The sequence below is a fragment of the Leucopleurus acutus genome, assembly GCF_964270905.1.
Source record: "Leucopleurus acutus genome assembly, chromosome: 7".
NCBI lineage: Eukaryota > Metazoa > Chordata > Mammalia > Artiodactyla > Delphinidae > Leucopleurus > Leucopleurus acutus.
In genome coordinates, this window is record NC_139150.1 from 12195188 (window position 1) to 12211149 (window position 15962).

The 15962-nt window shown below is 40.3% G+C and overlaps 2 protein-coding genes across 5 annotated transcripts in view; both read left to right on the forward strand.

The window, feature by feature from the left end:
- Nucleotides 1–251: 251 nt before the first annotated feature.
- ZBTB6 (zinc finger and BTB domain containing 6) lies at nt 252–3932 on the forward strand. 2 transcript variants are annotated; one of them, XM_082842188.1, is made up of 2 exons: nt 252–355; nt 1483–3932. In XM_082842188.1, exon 2 carries the CDS (start codon nt 1492–1494, stop codon nt 2764–2766), a length of 1275 nt encoding a protein of 424 aa, XP_082698314.1. In that variant the 5' UTR covers nt 252–355; nt 1483–1491; the 3' UTR covers nt 2767–3932. The 2 variants fall into 2 exon arrangements, with proteins under 2 accessions (XP_082698314.1, XP_082698313.1); XM_082842187.1 differs by lacking the exon at nt 252–355 and adding an exon at nt 445–553.
- A 5851-nt stretch (nt 3933–9783) lies between these two features.
- The window catches only part of RC3H2 (ring finger and CCCH-type domains 2), a 52372-nt gene continuing 46193 nt past the window's right edge, over nt 9784–15962 (forward strand). For all 3 annotated transcript variants that reach the window (XM_082842111.1, XM_082842112.1, XM_082842113.1), the window contains exon 1: nt 9784–9991. The gene's annotated coding sequence lies outside the window, so the exon portion shown is untranslated. The remainder of the gene's footprint in view (nt 9992–15962) is intronic.

Here is a 15962-nt window from a genome sequence, read left to right on the forward strand (position 1 = left end):
AATCTGGGAGGGCCTCCCAGGGGTCCCGGTGCTGGGTACTCTGACAGACGCGCTGTACCCCAACTTCACAACCCGTCTGCTATTCGGATGTTGAAGAAAGCTCACGGAGGGGACCGGCTTCAGTACCGAAAGTGGGACAGGAGAGATGGGACTTGCCAGAATTCGGGGGCTTTTCTGTTATTCCAGGCGTGGGGGGAGTAAGCGAGACTGTCTCAGGATGTCCTTCCGGGACGCCCAGCGGGCCCCAGTAAAGAATGAAGCTAGTTGACACCGGATGTGTTTCCTCCCAGGCTGACCCCACCTTCCGGCCTGGGCCGCCGCTGCAGTGGAAAGCTCGGCTCTGGTTTCTGAGTCGGTGAGTGAGCGCGTGGGAAACTCCGGCAGGTGGGGAAGCCGGAGGAGGAGGCGGAGGAGGAGGAGGGCAGCAGCGAGGCGCGGCCCGGGAGTGGCTGGAGGGGTGCTGCAGGCACCTGGCCGTCAGGACCTTGGTCCTGACAGGCTTGGCTCGGGAAGACCTATGTGGCGAACTGGAGGATCTTCCAGGCCACCTGTGGTACGGATTCAGTTCAACAGATATTCCCGAAGCTGCCCCTGCTCTGTGCCTGCTCCTGTGCTCGCTGCAGGAACTCAGATGAGCCAGGCTCCTTTTCGTGGTGTTCTGAGAGCAACTGACTCTGTCCGGGAGACGGGTGGATAAATCTTACTTGATTTGAGCCTTCAGCCAAATCACTAGCTGAAAGCGCGAATGTAACATGTGCAGAGGTGTAATTGGGTCTTCTTGTCTGGCCAGTGGTGAAAATCTAAATATCAGAGAAGCTTCAGTGTAAAAGATAGAGGAAAGGTAAAGCCATAACGTTGGTGAAGGCCAAATAATGAAAGATCTTGTATTTGCTAAGAAGGTTAGGCTGTCCTGGAGGTAGAGGAGAGCAATGGAGGATTTAAAGCAGAAGAGTAAAATAGAATTTTTAAAAAAGTTTTAAAAGATGTTAATCTGGTGGTATTTAGGAGGGTAGTTTGGAATGTAGGAGAGTGTGGTATCAAGGAGACTGCATTGGTCCAGGTGAACAGAAGGAAGACCTGCAGTAGTGATGAGGCGTAGGAAGTTTGGAAATTACATTAAGGTTTCTAGTTTGGGAAACTGAGTTAAGTCCACTTAGTGGTGGGCATTAACAATGTCCTTAACCACAAGGCACATACAGTTTAGTCGAGGAGAAAGACATAGAAACTGTTGAGTACAATTCAACGTAATAAGTTCTGTAACAAAAGTATGAAAAATGTACCACAAGAGCATAGAGAAATGCGTTTTATTTTTCTGGGTCTTGAGATGGTTATATAGGGGTTCACTCTTAGCACCCAGGTTAGAATTTGAGTTGTCTTTTACCCAGTTTAGGTTTAGGATTTTTGAATTGTTTGTTTTTACTATCACAGTATAGGAAAGCATCCCCGATCCTTACATCAATGTTTATGTTTTATTTTGCTTAGATTGTGACCATGGCTGCTGAGTCTGATGTTCTGCACTTCCAGTTTGAACAGCAAGGAGATGTAGTCTTGCAGAAAATGAATCTCTTGAGACAGCAGAATTTATTTTGTGATGTGTCAATTTATATTAATGACACTGAGTTCCAGGGGCACAAGGTGATTTTAGCTGCTTGCTCCACTTTTATGAGAGATCAGTTTTTACTCACGCAGTCAAAACATGTCAGAATCACCATCTTGCAGAGTGCAGAAGTTGGCAGAAAATTGTTGCTCTCTTGCTACACTGGAGCACTTGAAGTTAAAAAGAAAGAGCTTTTGAAATACTTGACTGCTGCTAGTTACCTTCAGATGGTTCACATTGTGGAAAAGTGCACAGAAGCTTTGTCAAAATATCTGGAAATTGATCTTACTATGAAAAATAACAATCAACATGCTGACCTGTGTCAATCCTCTGATCCAGATGTTAAGAATGAAGAAGAAAATTCAGATAAAGACTGTGAGATCATTGAAATTTCAGAGGATAGTCCTGTGAACATAGATTTCCATGTTAAAGAAGAAGAAAGCAATGCTTTACAGTCTGCAGTAGAGAGCTTGACATCAGAAAGAAAGGAAATGAAGTCACCAGAGCTGTCTTCAGTAGACATAGGTTTTAAAGACAATGAAATTCGTATCCTCCATGTGGAATCTATCAGTACTGGGGATGTAGAAAGTGGGAAGTTATCACAGCCTTGTACCTCTTCAAAAGCAAGCATGTATTTCTCGGAAACACAGCATTCACTGATCAATTCTACAGTTGAGAGCAGAGTGGCAGAAGTTCCTGGGAATCAAGATCAGGGCTTATTTTGTGAGAATACTGAAGGAAGTCATGGTACAGTGAATGAGATTCAGAATCTAGAGGATGCTTTTTCCCTGAGGCACCAGTGCCCCCGGTGCCCTCGGGGGTTTCTTCACGTTGAAAACTATCTGCGCCACCTTAAGATGCATAAACTGTTCTTATGCTTACAGTGTGGGAAAACGTTTACACAAAAGAAAAATCTCAACCGGCACATTCGAGGGCACATGGGCATACGGCCCTTTCAGTGTACTGTATGCCTGAAGACATTTACTGCTAAAAGCACACTTCAAGACCACTTGAACATACACAGTGGGGATCGGCCATACAAATGCCACTGTTGTGACATGGATTTCAAGCACAAATCTGCTCTCAAAAAGCACTTAACCTCTGTCCATGGCAGAAGCAGTGGCGAAAAACTACCCAGGCATGATCTGGAAAGGCAAAATCGACTATAATTAGAATCACACCTTGCTATGTAAGCCTTACATCATTCTGTTAGGCAAGTCTTTCTATAGAAATGCAGCATTTGTAATATTGCATTTCCAGCCCTATCTTTGGGTCTTATTTTTGGTCTACCTACACAAGTTATTCTTTCTGAACTTGTACTACCAGTTCCAAAGTGTGGGAGACATGTTAAAGCTGAGAGGATGCTGTCTCATCTCATACATTATATATAAGTCCCAGTGGTTTACCTAGAGAAATAGTCCTCTTAAATATTCTTGATTCTAGTGACAGAGGACCAGCATTATTTCCAGATTCTGACTTTGAGTCTCTAGGTAATTGATATAAGTGTAAAATCCAACCATACCATAACTTCAATAAATTAGGATAATGGGAAGAGAAAATAAATTTTAAAACATGCTATTACCCATTATTAGTGATTTTAAAAACAGGACTGGTGAATTTTTTTTTAACCAACTCTATTGGATTCCAAACTAAACACCAAGGTATCTATTGTTTTAAACCATAAAGGAACACAATTCAAATTCATTTGGAAGTAGCAGACTTTCCTTATACATAAGCTAATATTCCTTACAATAATATTTCCATGAGTTGTTAGTATACATATTTTAGAAATGATTAATTGGGCCTAGGTTTCTTGATTTTATTTAATACGGTTACATTTAATAATTTTGTGGCCAGTAGAATTATACCATTGGCATGAAGCTCTAAGATATTTTTTCTGTTTCCTTTTTGAAATTTATTTTATTTGTTGGGTAACGTACAGTAAAATTGACCTTTGTTTTTGGTGTACAGTTCTATGAATTTTTACATATGTACAGATTTATGCAACCACCACTGCAATTAGGATACAGAACATTCCATCACCCTCCAAAACTCCTTTATGCTTCCCCTTTGTAGTCAGCTCCTCATCCTAGCACTAAACCCAGGCAACAGTTCTCCATCACTATAATTTTGCCTTTTCTGAAATATCATAAATGGAACCTTATAGTATGTTCCTCTTTATTAAAAAAAAATTATGATTTATTTCTGTCTTTTGGCTGCACTGGGTCTTAGTTCCAGCACACGGGATCTTTTAGTTGCGGCATGCAGACTTCTTGGTTGCAGCATGCATGTGGGATCTAGTTCCCTGACCAGGGAGCGAACCCCGGCCCCTTGCATTGGGAGCACGGAGTCTTACCCACTGGACTACCAGGGAAATCTGTAGCATGTTCCCTTTTGGTATGCTTTTTTCACTCAGCATAATGCCTTTGAGACTCATCCATGTTCCTGTGTGTGTGAGTAGTTCATTCCTTTTTCTGTCTTGAATTGGCAATATATATTAGTTTTCTTACTGTCACTAGATGAGCAGTTTAAATATGGGTAGCTATTAGTATCCTCTTAATAACATTTTCATTTACATTAATGCAATTTTTATAACCCTCCCTAGAGTTTTCTTTTTTCATTTTTCCTGAAGTGTTCTATTTGCCTTTTCCTCCTCAGTTTTATGAGATGTACTTGACATACATCACTTTATGAGCTTAAGGTGTATAGCATAATGTTCTGACTTACATATATTAAATACTTAGTGCAATAAATTCAGTAAGGATCCATCATCTCATAGAGATACAATAAAAAGAGAAAGCAAAAAAACATTTTATTTTTCTTTTTATGAGGATATTGACTGAAAAAAATGCACAATGCTAGAGTTGCTGTAAGGACACTAAAGATTAAGTGGTCATGGAGGTAGAAGGGGCAGAGGATCCATCACACCCCACTGCACCCTCTGGACTTCCTGTTAGGTGAGAATTATATACCTCCTACTTCTTTTAGTCACTGTTTTCCAGTCACTCATAAATAAAAATTGTCTGCACAGGGAGCACCAGGGCCAGGGCAGGGGAGGGTGCTTCCCTGTACCATTAAAATGCTCATTTTAAGTTCCTGTCTTGAACAGGTTTAAGATAAAAGCGTACAGTTCTGTGGGCCACTTATGTTTCGTCCTAACAAGTTGAAAACGATTTTAATAGTTGTTTTTGCCAGCAGGTTTCTCACATGTCGTGCTCATGAGGCTCAAGCAACTCAGTGGTTGGGAACTTGGGTCTCCAAGTGGTCGCTGTCGGGCAGTGGTTGGATATGGGATCATTTGTTTTTTGGAAGTTTACGATTTTTTTCAGCCTGTCCTCCCAATTTGCTGAGTCCCAAGGCATCTTGAGATGAGTTTTCTGTCTCTGCATTACCACCTTGTCATCACGATTTCTTGCCAAGATGTCCAGGTTGGCCCTTTTCTTTCTTGTCAGACAAGGAGCTGATAGAGGACTTGATGACCTTCTTCCTGGGGGCTTTGGGCAGTGAGTCCTGGCTGCTGTTACTACTGCTGGGGTTGCTCATGGGGCCATCCTGCAAACCTTTTGAGTTGTGCACATCCCTGGTGTTCTCGGGGCTGGCTGTGTGCAGCACCCCCTTGTGCATCTGGTCCAGCCAAAGGGACAGCGGGGAGGAGGGGGCCAAGGTTCCACATTTTATGGTCATCTTGTACCGCTTCTCGGGAAGCTGGTGGCCTGGAAGTCTCCTCACTTAGCCCTGGCAGCCAGCCTTTCTGGGGGTGCAGCCACACCACGCTGCTGCTGAAGGAGTCTGCAGGCCCATCTGCCACGGGGAACCTGACATCTGGGACACTGCCCAAGTGGGGTCGGCCTTGGTGATGGAGCTCCTCTCAGCCTTGTCTGGTCCAGTTAAGCTCTCAGGGCTTCCAGGTTTAGTCTTAGCTGAGCCTTACCATGTTGCATTTCTTCTAACTGCGTTTTTGCATTCTCAACTTCTAGTAGGAGAGACTTCTTTGCTAGAGTAGCTGTTCTCTCTTTAAGATGAAGCTGAAGCCTCTTGTTAGATTCTGAAAGAAGCTTGTCAACAGTGTCCGATAAACATTATGTTCTTCATTCATTTTCTCTCTGCCTTGCCTTGGAGAGTGCAGCCACACTCTGGGCCAGCTCTGCCTCTACCTTGGGGAGCACCTCTGCTATCTGCAGGGTCTGCTGCAGCTCCTGCTGTGCCAGCTGCAGGCGTTCTTGCAACTGGCAGTTTTTAGCCTCAGTTTCACGGACATCTCCTTTCAATTTCGTGTTCATTTCCTCAGATTTAATGAGGTCTTCTCTGGCGGTGTACAGATTTCCTCCAGCTCTATAACGTGAGTAGAGAAGGCTGCCAGGTGCTCCTTCATCTGGCTCCGCTCTCTTGACTGCTTGTCCCTGATTTCCCCAGAGCTCGATCAATTTAGCAAGGTCTTCCTGGTGAAGATCTTCCTCAGAGAAGACCTATAGGTCTCCACCATCACGTCCCTGTACAAGGCCCTCTGAGCAGGGTCCAGGTATTCCCACTCCTCCTGAGTGAATTTTATGGCCACCTCCTCAAAGGTCAACCGTTCCTGAGAAAGAGCGATCCCAGACTCCAGTTCTTTCCTCTTCCAGGCATCTTCCTTAGGCTGTTGAAGCCAATCTTGAAAGTTTCAAAGGTACTGTTTAATGCTTGGAATCAGCATACCCTCTTCCTGTGCCACAACCATGCACACATGGGCGACCTCACTACGTGGAATAGACTGCTGCCGACAGTCACAGGAGGGATTCTGCACAGTCATCTCCCACACAGAGACCGACAGGTGAGGTTTCCCACACTTTGCTTCAGATCACGCTCGCCCAGGAGTTCTCTGGTGGCCTAGTGGTTAGGATTCTGGGCTCTCGCTGCTGTGGCCTAGGTTCAGTCCCTGGTCAGGGAACCGAGATCCTGCAGGCAAATAAACTTTCCAATATATGAGAAGAGAAGAAGAATGCACTCAGGCCTGGAATAAATCTGATCAGTAAGGGCCACATCCGGATTTACTTGGGGCGGAGGGCCAGGTGCTGGGATTTTAGGTCCCTAGAGAGTCCCACACCAACAGGAAGGGTAGCAGGGTACGGCACAGCACAAATTTACCCTAGAAAGAAGCCCTCCCTAGAGTTTTATTCTGTATTTCCAGAAATGTGCCAAAAGCAAAACCATGACTGTGTAGTTATTTAACTGAGAGCAATGTTTCAAATTGTGTTATGAGCCATTGCTCTCTAATATCCCTGTCCACATATAACACAAAACTTTTTGTTGTTATAACAAGATTAAAATATAGTGCAGGGAAAATCATATTTTCTAAAACACAGGAACTATTTGTAAAGAAGCCTGACTGGATACATCTTATTTCAAGATGTTCTGTTCCTCCTCTACTCACCTCAGCTTTATTTAGAATTTCTGCCACGTTTAGTTTCTGTGGAAGCCCTTCCACATTTTAAAATGTAATATACTTTGTACCATTTAATGAATTTTGTGATGAATCACATGTTGATTGTTATAAATGTTAAATATCTTTTTTGTGATACTTCTGTGAAAAATATGTTCTTTATAGATTTTTAACTCTGGGAGAGATTTTAAGTAATCCAGCTCTAGTGTTAGATAAGAAAAACAACTTCATAATTCCCAGGTCACTAGTTAGTGACATTGGGTAGGTCACCTCTCCTTGAGCTTTTCTTAAATTTATATGTAAAATAACAACTTTGATCTTGATAATTTGTAAGATCATTTCCAGGTCTAAAATTCTATGATTTTATATTTAAATCTTCCTGAGTTTCTAAGAACAGAGGGAAAAGCAAGTCAGGAGAGTTTTGTGTCTTTATGAATGTTGCTATTTAGTACTCCATTGGAGACAGAACTTTTCTAAATTAAAGAGTGTTTTTCTTCCACTGGAGAATTTGATAGCACAGCGCTCAATTTTCTTTCCCATTTGACCTATGATTGGCCATTTGTAGGCATGAGAACACTTCCCTTTCAGAAATAGTTTGTGATTGAAGTACTTTTCTTATTTTTGCTTCCTAGGATGAAATTTTGTGGGGGAGGGATGGAAATGGGAGGGGAGAGTAAAAGAATAGTAATAAACTATTTCTTTTAGAAATTGGTATCTATCTTTGATGTTTGAAAAAATTATGGTTGTACTATGTTTATGCTTTATGTGTGCCTTGTAAGATTCTCGTGAAATTTTTTGTAAGCACTTTGAGATTTTTGCTTAGGGGGAAGGGGTGTTTTGTGAAAGTGATGGTTGTTATTTATTATTATTTATTCCTGTTCGGTAGCACAGAGGGATCTCAAATCATTCCTAGGAGAGTGTCTGTTTGCATGATGTTTCTAAACAATTTCAGGAAAATGAAATCTTTTTTTAAAATGCAGGTATGGCAAAGTAAAGTGTTGAATTTATTCACTGAAAACATTCACTTTTAGTTCTTTGTGTTTCTGATATGATGGGGAAAATATGCAGCATGTTTTGGTTCAGCCTCTTCATTTACTGGATTTATGTATAAAGGATCTTGGAAAGACAGTTGTTACTTTGGTGTAAGAGAAAATCCTTGCCATTTTTCCCTGGATGTAACTATCCTATATGTTTACATAAGAAATAATAAAGTGGAGATGGGAATGGAGAGTTTTGTCTTTTGTCTAATCTGTGAATTTTAAAGGAAACTATTTTTCCTGGCTATTCATTTAATCATTCATTCAACAAATATTTACAGAGTCTTTACAATATATACCTGTATTATAAGTTAGGTATCCCTACTCTCAAGAAACTTGTGTTGTACTGGAGCGAGACAGACAGTAAGCAAGTAAAACCAATGTACTCTCAGATTTTGAAAACGGAGTTGGAGAAAATAAAGCAGGGAGGGAAGGAGAATTGGAATTGAAATTTTAAGTGTGATCAGGTCACCTTTGAAAAATCTTATCACATTATCACATACCACTGTCCAGTGGAATGGAAAAAAGATATGTATATATCCATCGCTATCTAGTTGAATGGAAAACAGTGAACCAAATGAATCATTGTTGGGAACCTTTCTATTGGGTTGGCATATATTTCATAAAGAGAAGTGACTGAAAGGGATAAAAATGCATGTAAGAAAATCTTTGATGTGGCCTATGAATATTTTATTTAAAAACACTGATGTTTTCCTGCCATCTGGGTAGTAATAACCATATGTATATATATATTTAAACTCATTATAGTTTATAAACTACTTTTCCATATGTCTTCTAATTTGTGGTGGGTTTACTTCCATAAACGCTCTTGTTGGACATCTGGTTTCACATTGGAAAGTGACTTGTTTAATTAAAATTCATGGCCATTTTCTTAACCTGTGCTTTTCAGTATCTCATCAGTAACAGAGTACATAGTATCTGCCTTTTAGGATTATTTTGATGAGCATGTGAAACAAAATAGTAAAATTAAAAATTTTATTACGTAACTCAGGACCTGGCACGTAATATAGTCCACTAATGTATTTCCCTGATCCCTCTTCCCAGCCTGCTTCTTCATCTATAAAAACAATAAATTCTACCTTGCAGTTTACTATGAAAAGAAATCCTTCAACAAATATTTATTGAGATATTGACGCCAGAATTTGTGACTGAATTTTTATCTCTGCCATCTTCTGAAGAGCCCAGAATTCTCTCTTTAACAAAGAGATAAGGCGTTAGTGCCAGGCAAACAAATTTTTTTTAAAATAAAATAGGGAGATTGTTTGGCCCCTATGTTGAGAGACTGAGGGAACCTGTCAGCATTTAATTATGGGAGAGTGAGTACAATATAATACAGATGCCTCAGATTATGCTTAATCCATACCACGCCTTCCACAGTGGGAGTCAGACACTGGCTCAAACCAGTGTCTAGGAGGCTGGCTCGAGGCGCATATGAATGTACAGGGAGTTTCCCATCAAGCTCTTCGGCTTGCCCAGGCCTCCTAACAGCACCTCCCACAGCGCTCCAGAGCTCCCTAGTCACGTGAAGGGGTGGTTCTGTAGACCCGAGGAAAACTGATGCGCAGTCCAGGGGGCGGGGGCTACTACGCTTCCCTTCCACCTCCCCAGCTCCCGGTCAGGCGTGATCTCGCGTGAGGTGGGGAGTATCTTCTCGCGAGAACTAGGTCGGAATCCCTCCAGGTCCGCCTCCTTGGTGAGGAGGAGGAGAAGGAGAAGGAGGCGGAGGCGGAGGGAGGAGGAAGCCCCGTCGCGGCCTCCGCCGCCGCCAACGGGGCTGTCCCTGTACCTCCCGATGGAGTTTGAGGCCGTGAAGCCGCCGCCGAGCTCTGCCCCGGCGAGACGAGGCGCCTCCGTCGCCGAGCCGCGCGGTCGCGGGGCTCCCGGGAGCGGCCCTTAGCGACCCCGCCCGGTCCCCCTCAGGTAGGGCGGGGGCGGGCACGATGCGGCTCGGGGCCAGCCTGGGTCCCAGGTCCCCGGCGGTCGGGCGGGTGACCGGTCTCAGCCCGGGGTCTGTGCGCTGTCGTCGCCGGTGCCCCGAGGGTAGGAAACCGAGGGCCGCACCTGACACCCGGACCGGGCCCGGAGTCTCGGGCCGGAGGAGGCCCCTCGCCCCGGTAGGGCTTTTTCAGTACCAAGCGCCCGGCGCTAATGGCCACCTCCGGTCGACACCGGCCGAGGGGACGCTTCTCCCCCTAAGGAACCCATGCAAGCAAAGACCAGGCTTCCCTCTCCCTTTTCTACACCAGTTAGTAAGAGTGGGGTTGGAGGAGGTCCTCGAAACCAAGTCTTCTCCTGGCTTTTCGGCTTTCTGCCCTGGGGCTTCCCGAGATCCTAAAGCAGGAATGGTGGAGGCGATCTGAGTGGTAAATAGGGACCCTGGCTAAACAATGCCCTGGGAGGGCTTAACCTCCTGGGAGGGAGAGGGCCGGACCAGAGTGGTTGCACAGTGGTTGTGACGGAGCAATGGCGTTGAAACAGCCAGGGAATTCTGCTATGGTTTTCTTTCCCTCCTTCATTTTTCCTTCTTGGGGAAGCCTCTTAAGGAGACTCTTCCACCATCTTAGAAGAATGGTAGAAAGCATCTTTGTTTCTCAGAAGCAGCTCTACTTTTCTCTGTTCTTAGCTTTCAGGAAGGAAGAAGATGGGGGTAGCTGTCATTTCCATCCTTGGAATCACAGAACAGTTTAAGATACCGGCAGATAGAACCTTGACATCAAAATAGCCTCAAGTAATCACTGACATAAAGTAGATCTAATTTCATGATTCCCACCCTCTTTTTTTGTTTTTAAAATAACTACCTAGTTCCCTTTTAATTCCTACTCTCCCCTTAGCTAGGCCCCTTCTTTTTAATTCCTACTTTCGTCCCACCACCTGTGTTAGAATGACTTTGTATCCCAAATAAAGTGCTTGAGTAATCTTTTTTCTATTTTTGTATTAGTCAGACTTTTAAGTTCCAATAGGAACTTTTGATTAACTTGAGAAAGTTAATGTTGCTACACTAAATTGATATAATTATACCCAAAAGCAAAGAAAGAAGTATTTTAGTTAGCTTTGTGCAGCCTGTTTATAGTTAAACATAAAAATTTAGTTGTGGCTTCTCGAAACATTAAGAAGACTTCATGGATTCTTTTATCTGTCTAAAAAGCTGCACCACTGTTCTAACATAACATCCCTTTCTTATGTTGTTTACTTCCACATTCAGTTCTTGAAGAAATCGAGGCCATTACATCCTGTCAAAGACCATCTTTCAATATTGCTGTTTTTGTTGATTTGGAGATTGATGTTTTCCAAATTTTTAGAGTTTGGAAAATAGCTAGAAGGACAAAATGTTAAACATACATTCCAGACATGTTTAGAAAAAGCAGATGTTATAATTCAGATTGGCGCCTATTTGAGGATTTAATTGCAGTCGTGTTCATTAGTGGATTCTTTGAGTTACTCCTGATCTGTTATTACTGTGGGGTCAACCTGACATTTAAGAAGACTTATGTTCTTTGTTCATATGTTTTCATTAATTCATTTTCTGCTTTTGTAGTTTGCTGTGTCTTCCAGTTTAAAAAATGTCAAAAAAATTCTTTTGGGAGGGAAAGCATTTTTCTTTACACAGAATTTTATATTCAGAAATAGAACTTCCACATTGTATGCAATATCAAATAATGATAAATAAACTTACAATAAGATCTTATTATAATAAGTACTTGTTTATTGTTTTGCTTGGACTGGGTTGAAGTTTCATTTTCTATTGATGCAAAAAGGAAGCATGTAGTAAAATAAAGCCAGCTGAAAATTTAAAATAATGTTTTGCACCTAGTCTCATAAATGTTAAGTTACATCTTTATGATCTTCAGGCTTTTTAGTTTTATGAAAACCTTCCTAAGTGTAGATGTAACTTTAACCTCAAATTCTTAATAAAAATTAGTTTTGAGTATTACTTTATAATTTTAAGTACTCTAGAGTTGCACAGTCCAACACTAGCCGCTAGCCACATGTGGCAATTGAGCACTTGAAATGCGGCTGGTGTGAATTGAGATGTGCTATAAGTGTAAAATACACACCAGATTTCAAGACTTAGTCCAAAAAAAAAAGAATTAAAAATATAATTTTTTATATTGATTACATGTTGAAATGATATTTTGGATAAATTGGGTTAAATAAATTATTATTAAAATTAATTTCACCTGTTTTTCCTTTTTTTAATGTGACTCCTAGATATTTTATTTTTTCTTTATTTTTTTTTAATAGATCTTTATTGGAGTATGATTGCTTCACAATACTGGTTAGTTTCTGTTGTACACCACAGTGAATCAGCCATATGCATGCATATGTCCCCATATCCCCTCCCTTTTGAGCCTCCCTCCCAACTACTAGATATTTTAAATTACTTGTAGCTCACATTATATTTCTGCTGGACAGTGCAGTTCTAGAGTACTGCTCTTCCAAGAAATAAATTATCTGAATAGAAGTAGATGCATGAAAACCAAAAATTTCCTGCCAGAATGTCGTCTTATAATCAGAATAACCAAAAGGCTAAAGACTTTGATAATATGAAGGGTAAATTTATCCAGTGGCCATTATTTGATAGGCAGAAGTGAGTAATTAAGTTCTATCTCAAAAAAAGTATTTTTCAGGTAGTCATCACTAAAGTAGCAAAACTTTATTGGTTATATTAGTTAAAATAGAAAATTATCCCATTACTGTTCTAATAGAAGACATTGAAAGTTAAATCTCATTAAAAAACTGAGTTCAACCCCATAGTGGATTTTAGAAGTAAAACTTGGGTCATATATCTTTCATAACATATACTGAAGCATGTATAATAGTCTTTTTTTTTTGCGGTACGCGGGCCTCTCACTGTCGTGGCCTCTCCCGTTGCGGAGCACAGGCTCCGGACGCGCAGGCTCAGCGGCCATGGCTCACGGGCCCAGCCACTCTGCGGCATGTGGGATCTTCCCAGACCGGGGCACGAACCCGTGTCCCCTGCATCGGCAGGCGGACTCCCAACCACTGCGCCACCAGGGAAGCCCAATAGTCTTTAACATTGTAATTTAATTCCTTTTTTCCAGTCCTTTTCATAAGTTTGAATACTGAGTTTTAGAACTTACAGATTATTTTCATTGGTTTTGTTTGTTAGTTTTATAGGTTAAGGTCTAAATTGTACCTATGATGCTTTAAATATAATTTTTTAAGTCCAAAACTAATTATTTTTAAGGTTTCTGAATTGAGAAGTACTGTTACAGTCCATTTCAGTAGCTTAAGTTTCTCACATGGGTGAACTAAAATGAAAACAATGTTTTAATTAACAGACCTGAGCCCTAATGTTTACATCTGTATAAAGAGAATTGTGAAATACTGTATTTTTTTATTATACAGTAGTGAATGGGGCATAAACCTTACTCTGACATTTTAAAATCATGTTTCATAGTCCTGAACTGAGTGCATAATATCATGGTGGACTAAGAAAATGAAAGTACTTAGGTGATAAGCAGTTTGCCTTTAATAAAGCAATTTCTAATTTGCATCATGTAAGAGGTGTCTATTACTCTTCCTGTTTTATGAGTTAGTACGCATTACAAGGAACTTATAGCCTGAAAAATTACTTCAGTAAAAATCTGTTTAAGGTCTCCTCTCTAATATAGCATTTCTCACTCCTATGCTTTATCTTGTTGTTCTTCAATTTTAGTAACTAGTAAATAAAATGACTTAATACAAATAATTTAATTTGAATGTTTTTCTTAAGTAGTCCCTTTATATATCTAGAGGTATGGGCTTTTTAAGCCATTTTATCTCAGTTTGAGATGTTTTGGGAGTATCTTTAGGATGGATACTTTACTGTTAAATATAAATGTTATTAGCAATTTAAAACTTCCATAGTTTCATAAGTTACTATGGCATGTATTAGTATAAACCTGCGAGTTCTACACATCAATATATATTAGCTTGCTATGGGTCAGTTAGATGCTTTTAAAAAAATAAATTATAGAGACAGTAGGCTATCATTTTTGATAATTATAAAAATATTTTCTAGGTAAACATTTACAGAGTGCCTTTGAAAGGAATGAAAGGTCAGTTTTGTCATCACTAATTAAACCTTTCAGTGTTTCAGACAAAATTTTATTTTGTCTTTATCATAATTGAGGAATCTAGAATTTATCAACAGTGGTACTGAGGAAAAACATTTTAAAAAGTCAAACCGTTTCTGGTATCTTACCAGGAAAGTTCAGTTTGTAATTTTCCGTTCAGAAAGTTAGAATCTGACACATAGCAGAAGGAGAATTTGGCAAATATTTTTTTCTTTCAAAGGTATTTATTTGATTTCTGCTAGAAGTTAAATGTCTCAGCATTAATTATATTAAAACATCTGCTGTTCTTAGACCTAGAAACACATATGAGATATTAAAACTATCAAGTGTATTCCTGAATAATTTGAAACACTTCAAAACTAGTAGGCGAAATATGAAAGGCAGCATTTTTATGTTTGGTTCAAACTGAAATGGCTTTTCTCCCCCCACTGATTAACTTTAACGTAAAGCATTTCAGGATGATCTTGGAAAACTAAGTAAGGAAAGAGTATTTGCTACTAGTTTCCTATTACCCAGTGGCCCATGGTATCCTAACCCACAGAATTAGCATTTCCAAACAGGTGGCCATTAAGAAAAAAATAGATGCAGTGTCTTGTTTTGATAAATATTTTATCAGTTCAAGTTATTAACTAAATTAGGGCTCTCAGCACTAGATTTAACATGAAATTCATCCTTCCTTAAAGGTCTTTTCCTTGTATAATTCGGCAGCCTAGAAGACTAAACATTAAAAATGTTGAATAGTTTCAAGGAGTGATGTGTTCACCTGCTCAGTGCTCATCTCTGAAGTTTGAAGCAGACTTTTTAAGATTGATGGCATTGACAGATGCGGAAATGTGAAAGTGAAATGTGTAAAATAAAGTAAACATAGTTTGCAAGATTTGGGTAGTTTATAAATAAAGATATTAGATACTTTGCATCAGAGCTGTTTGAGGAAAAGTTTGTGTAGGTGCTTTTTACACAACAAGTTCTGTAATTCATTTTTACCAAGGTATTTTTTAAAAACTTAGTTTTTTTGAACATAAAAAGCACAATAAAGGCTAATAGAATTCCTCATTTGAGTGTGGGGTTATTTGAGAATCAGTTATACACTTTTCTGTCCTGAATCTGATTACATTTTTAAACATCTAATTTCTGTGGCACTAATATATTTGGATTGGTAAACGTTCTTATGAAATAAAGTATTGGCTGATAATTGCCCTAAATACCTAGATTTCTTGTTCACCAGAGAGCATCTGTCAGACTTATATAAGTTTTGAATTGGACGATGCAGAAAATTTGTGAAATGTAGAGTGTTCAAGTTCGGGATCTAAAGATTTTATTTTAATTTTTATATATATTTTTTAAATTATTTATTTATGTATTTATTTTTGGCTGCGTTGGGTCTTCGTTGCTGTGCGCGGGCTTTTCTCTGGTTGCGGCGAGCGGGGGCTACTCTTCGTTGCGGTGCGTGGGCTTCTCATTGCGGTGGCTTCTCATTGCGGAACACAGGCTATAAGGCACGCGGGCTTCAGTAGTTGTGGCAAGCGGGCTCTATCTAGAGCGCAGGCTCAGTAGTTGTGGCACACGGGCTTAGTTGCTCCGCAGCATGTGGGATCTTCCTGGACCAGGGCTCGAACCTGTGTCCCCTGTACTGGCAGGTGGATTCTTAACCACTGTGCCACCAAGGAAGTCCCAGGATCTAAAGATTTTAAATTAGAGGTTTTGATACTAAATATTTTATTAAAAATTATGGAATGTTTTAATCTTAGGAATAAGAAAAGAAAAATCAGTCATGTTTTTCCGTGTGCCTTTTAATCATATGCATATATAAA

Excerpts from the sequence above, each read along its gene's own strand:
- ZBTB6 (XM_082842187.1), top strand. The coding sequence starts at position 518 with ATGTGGCGAACTGGAGGATCTTCCAGGCCACCTGTG. Across the intron at positions 554-1,482 it reads GATCTTCCAGGCCACCTGTG|ATTGTGACCATGGCTGCTGA; the intron begins GTACGGATTCAG and ends TATTTTGCTTAG.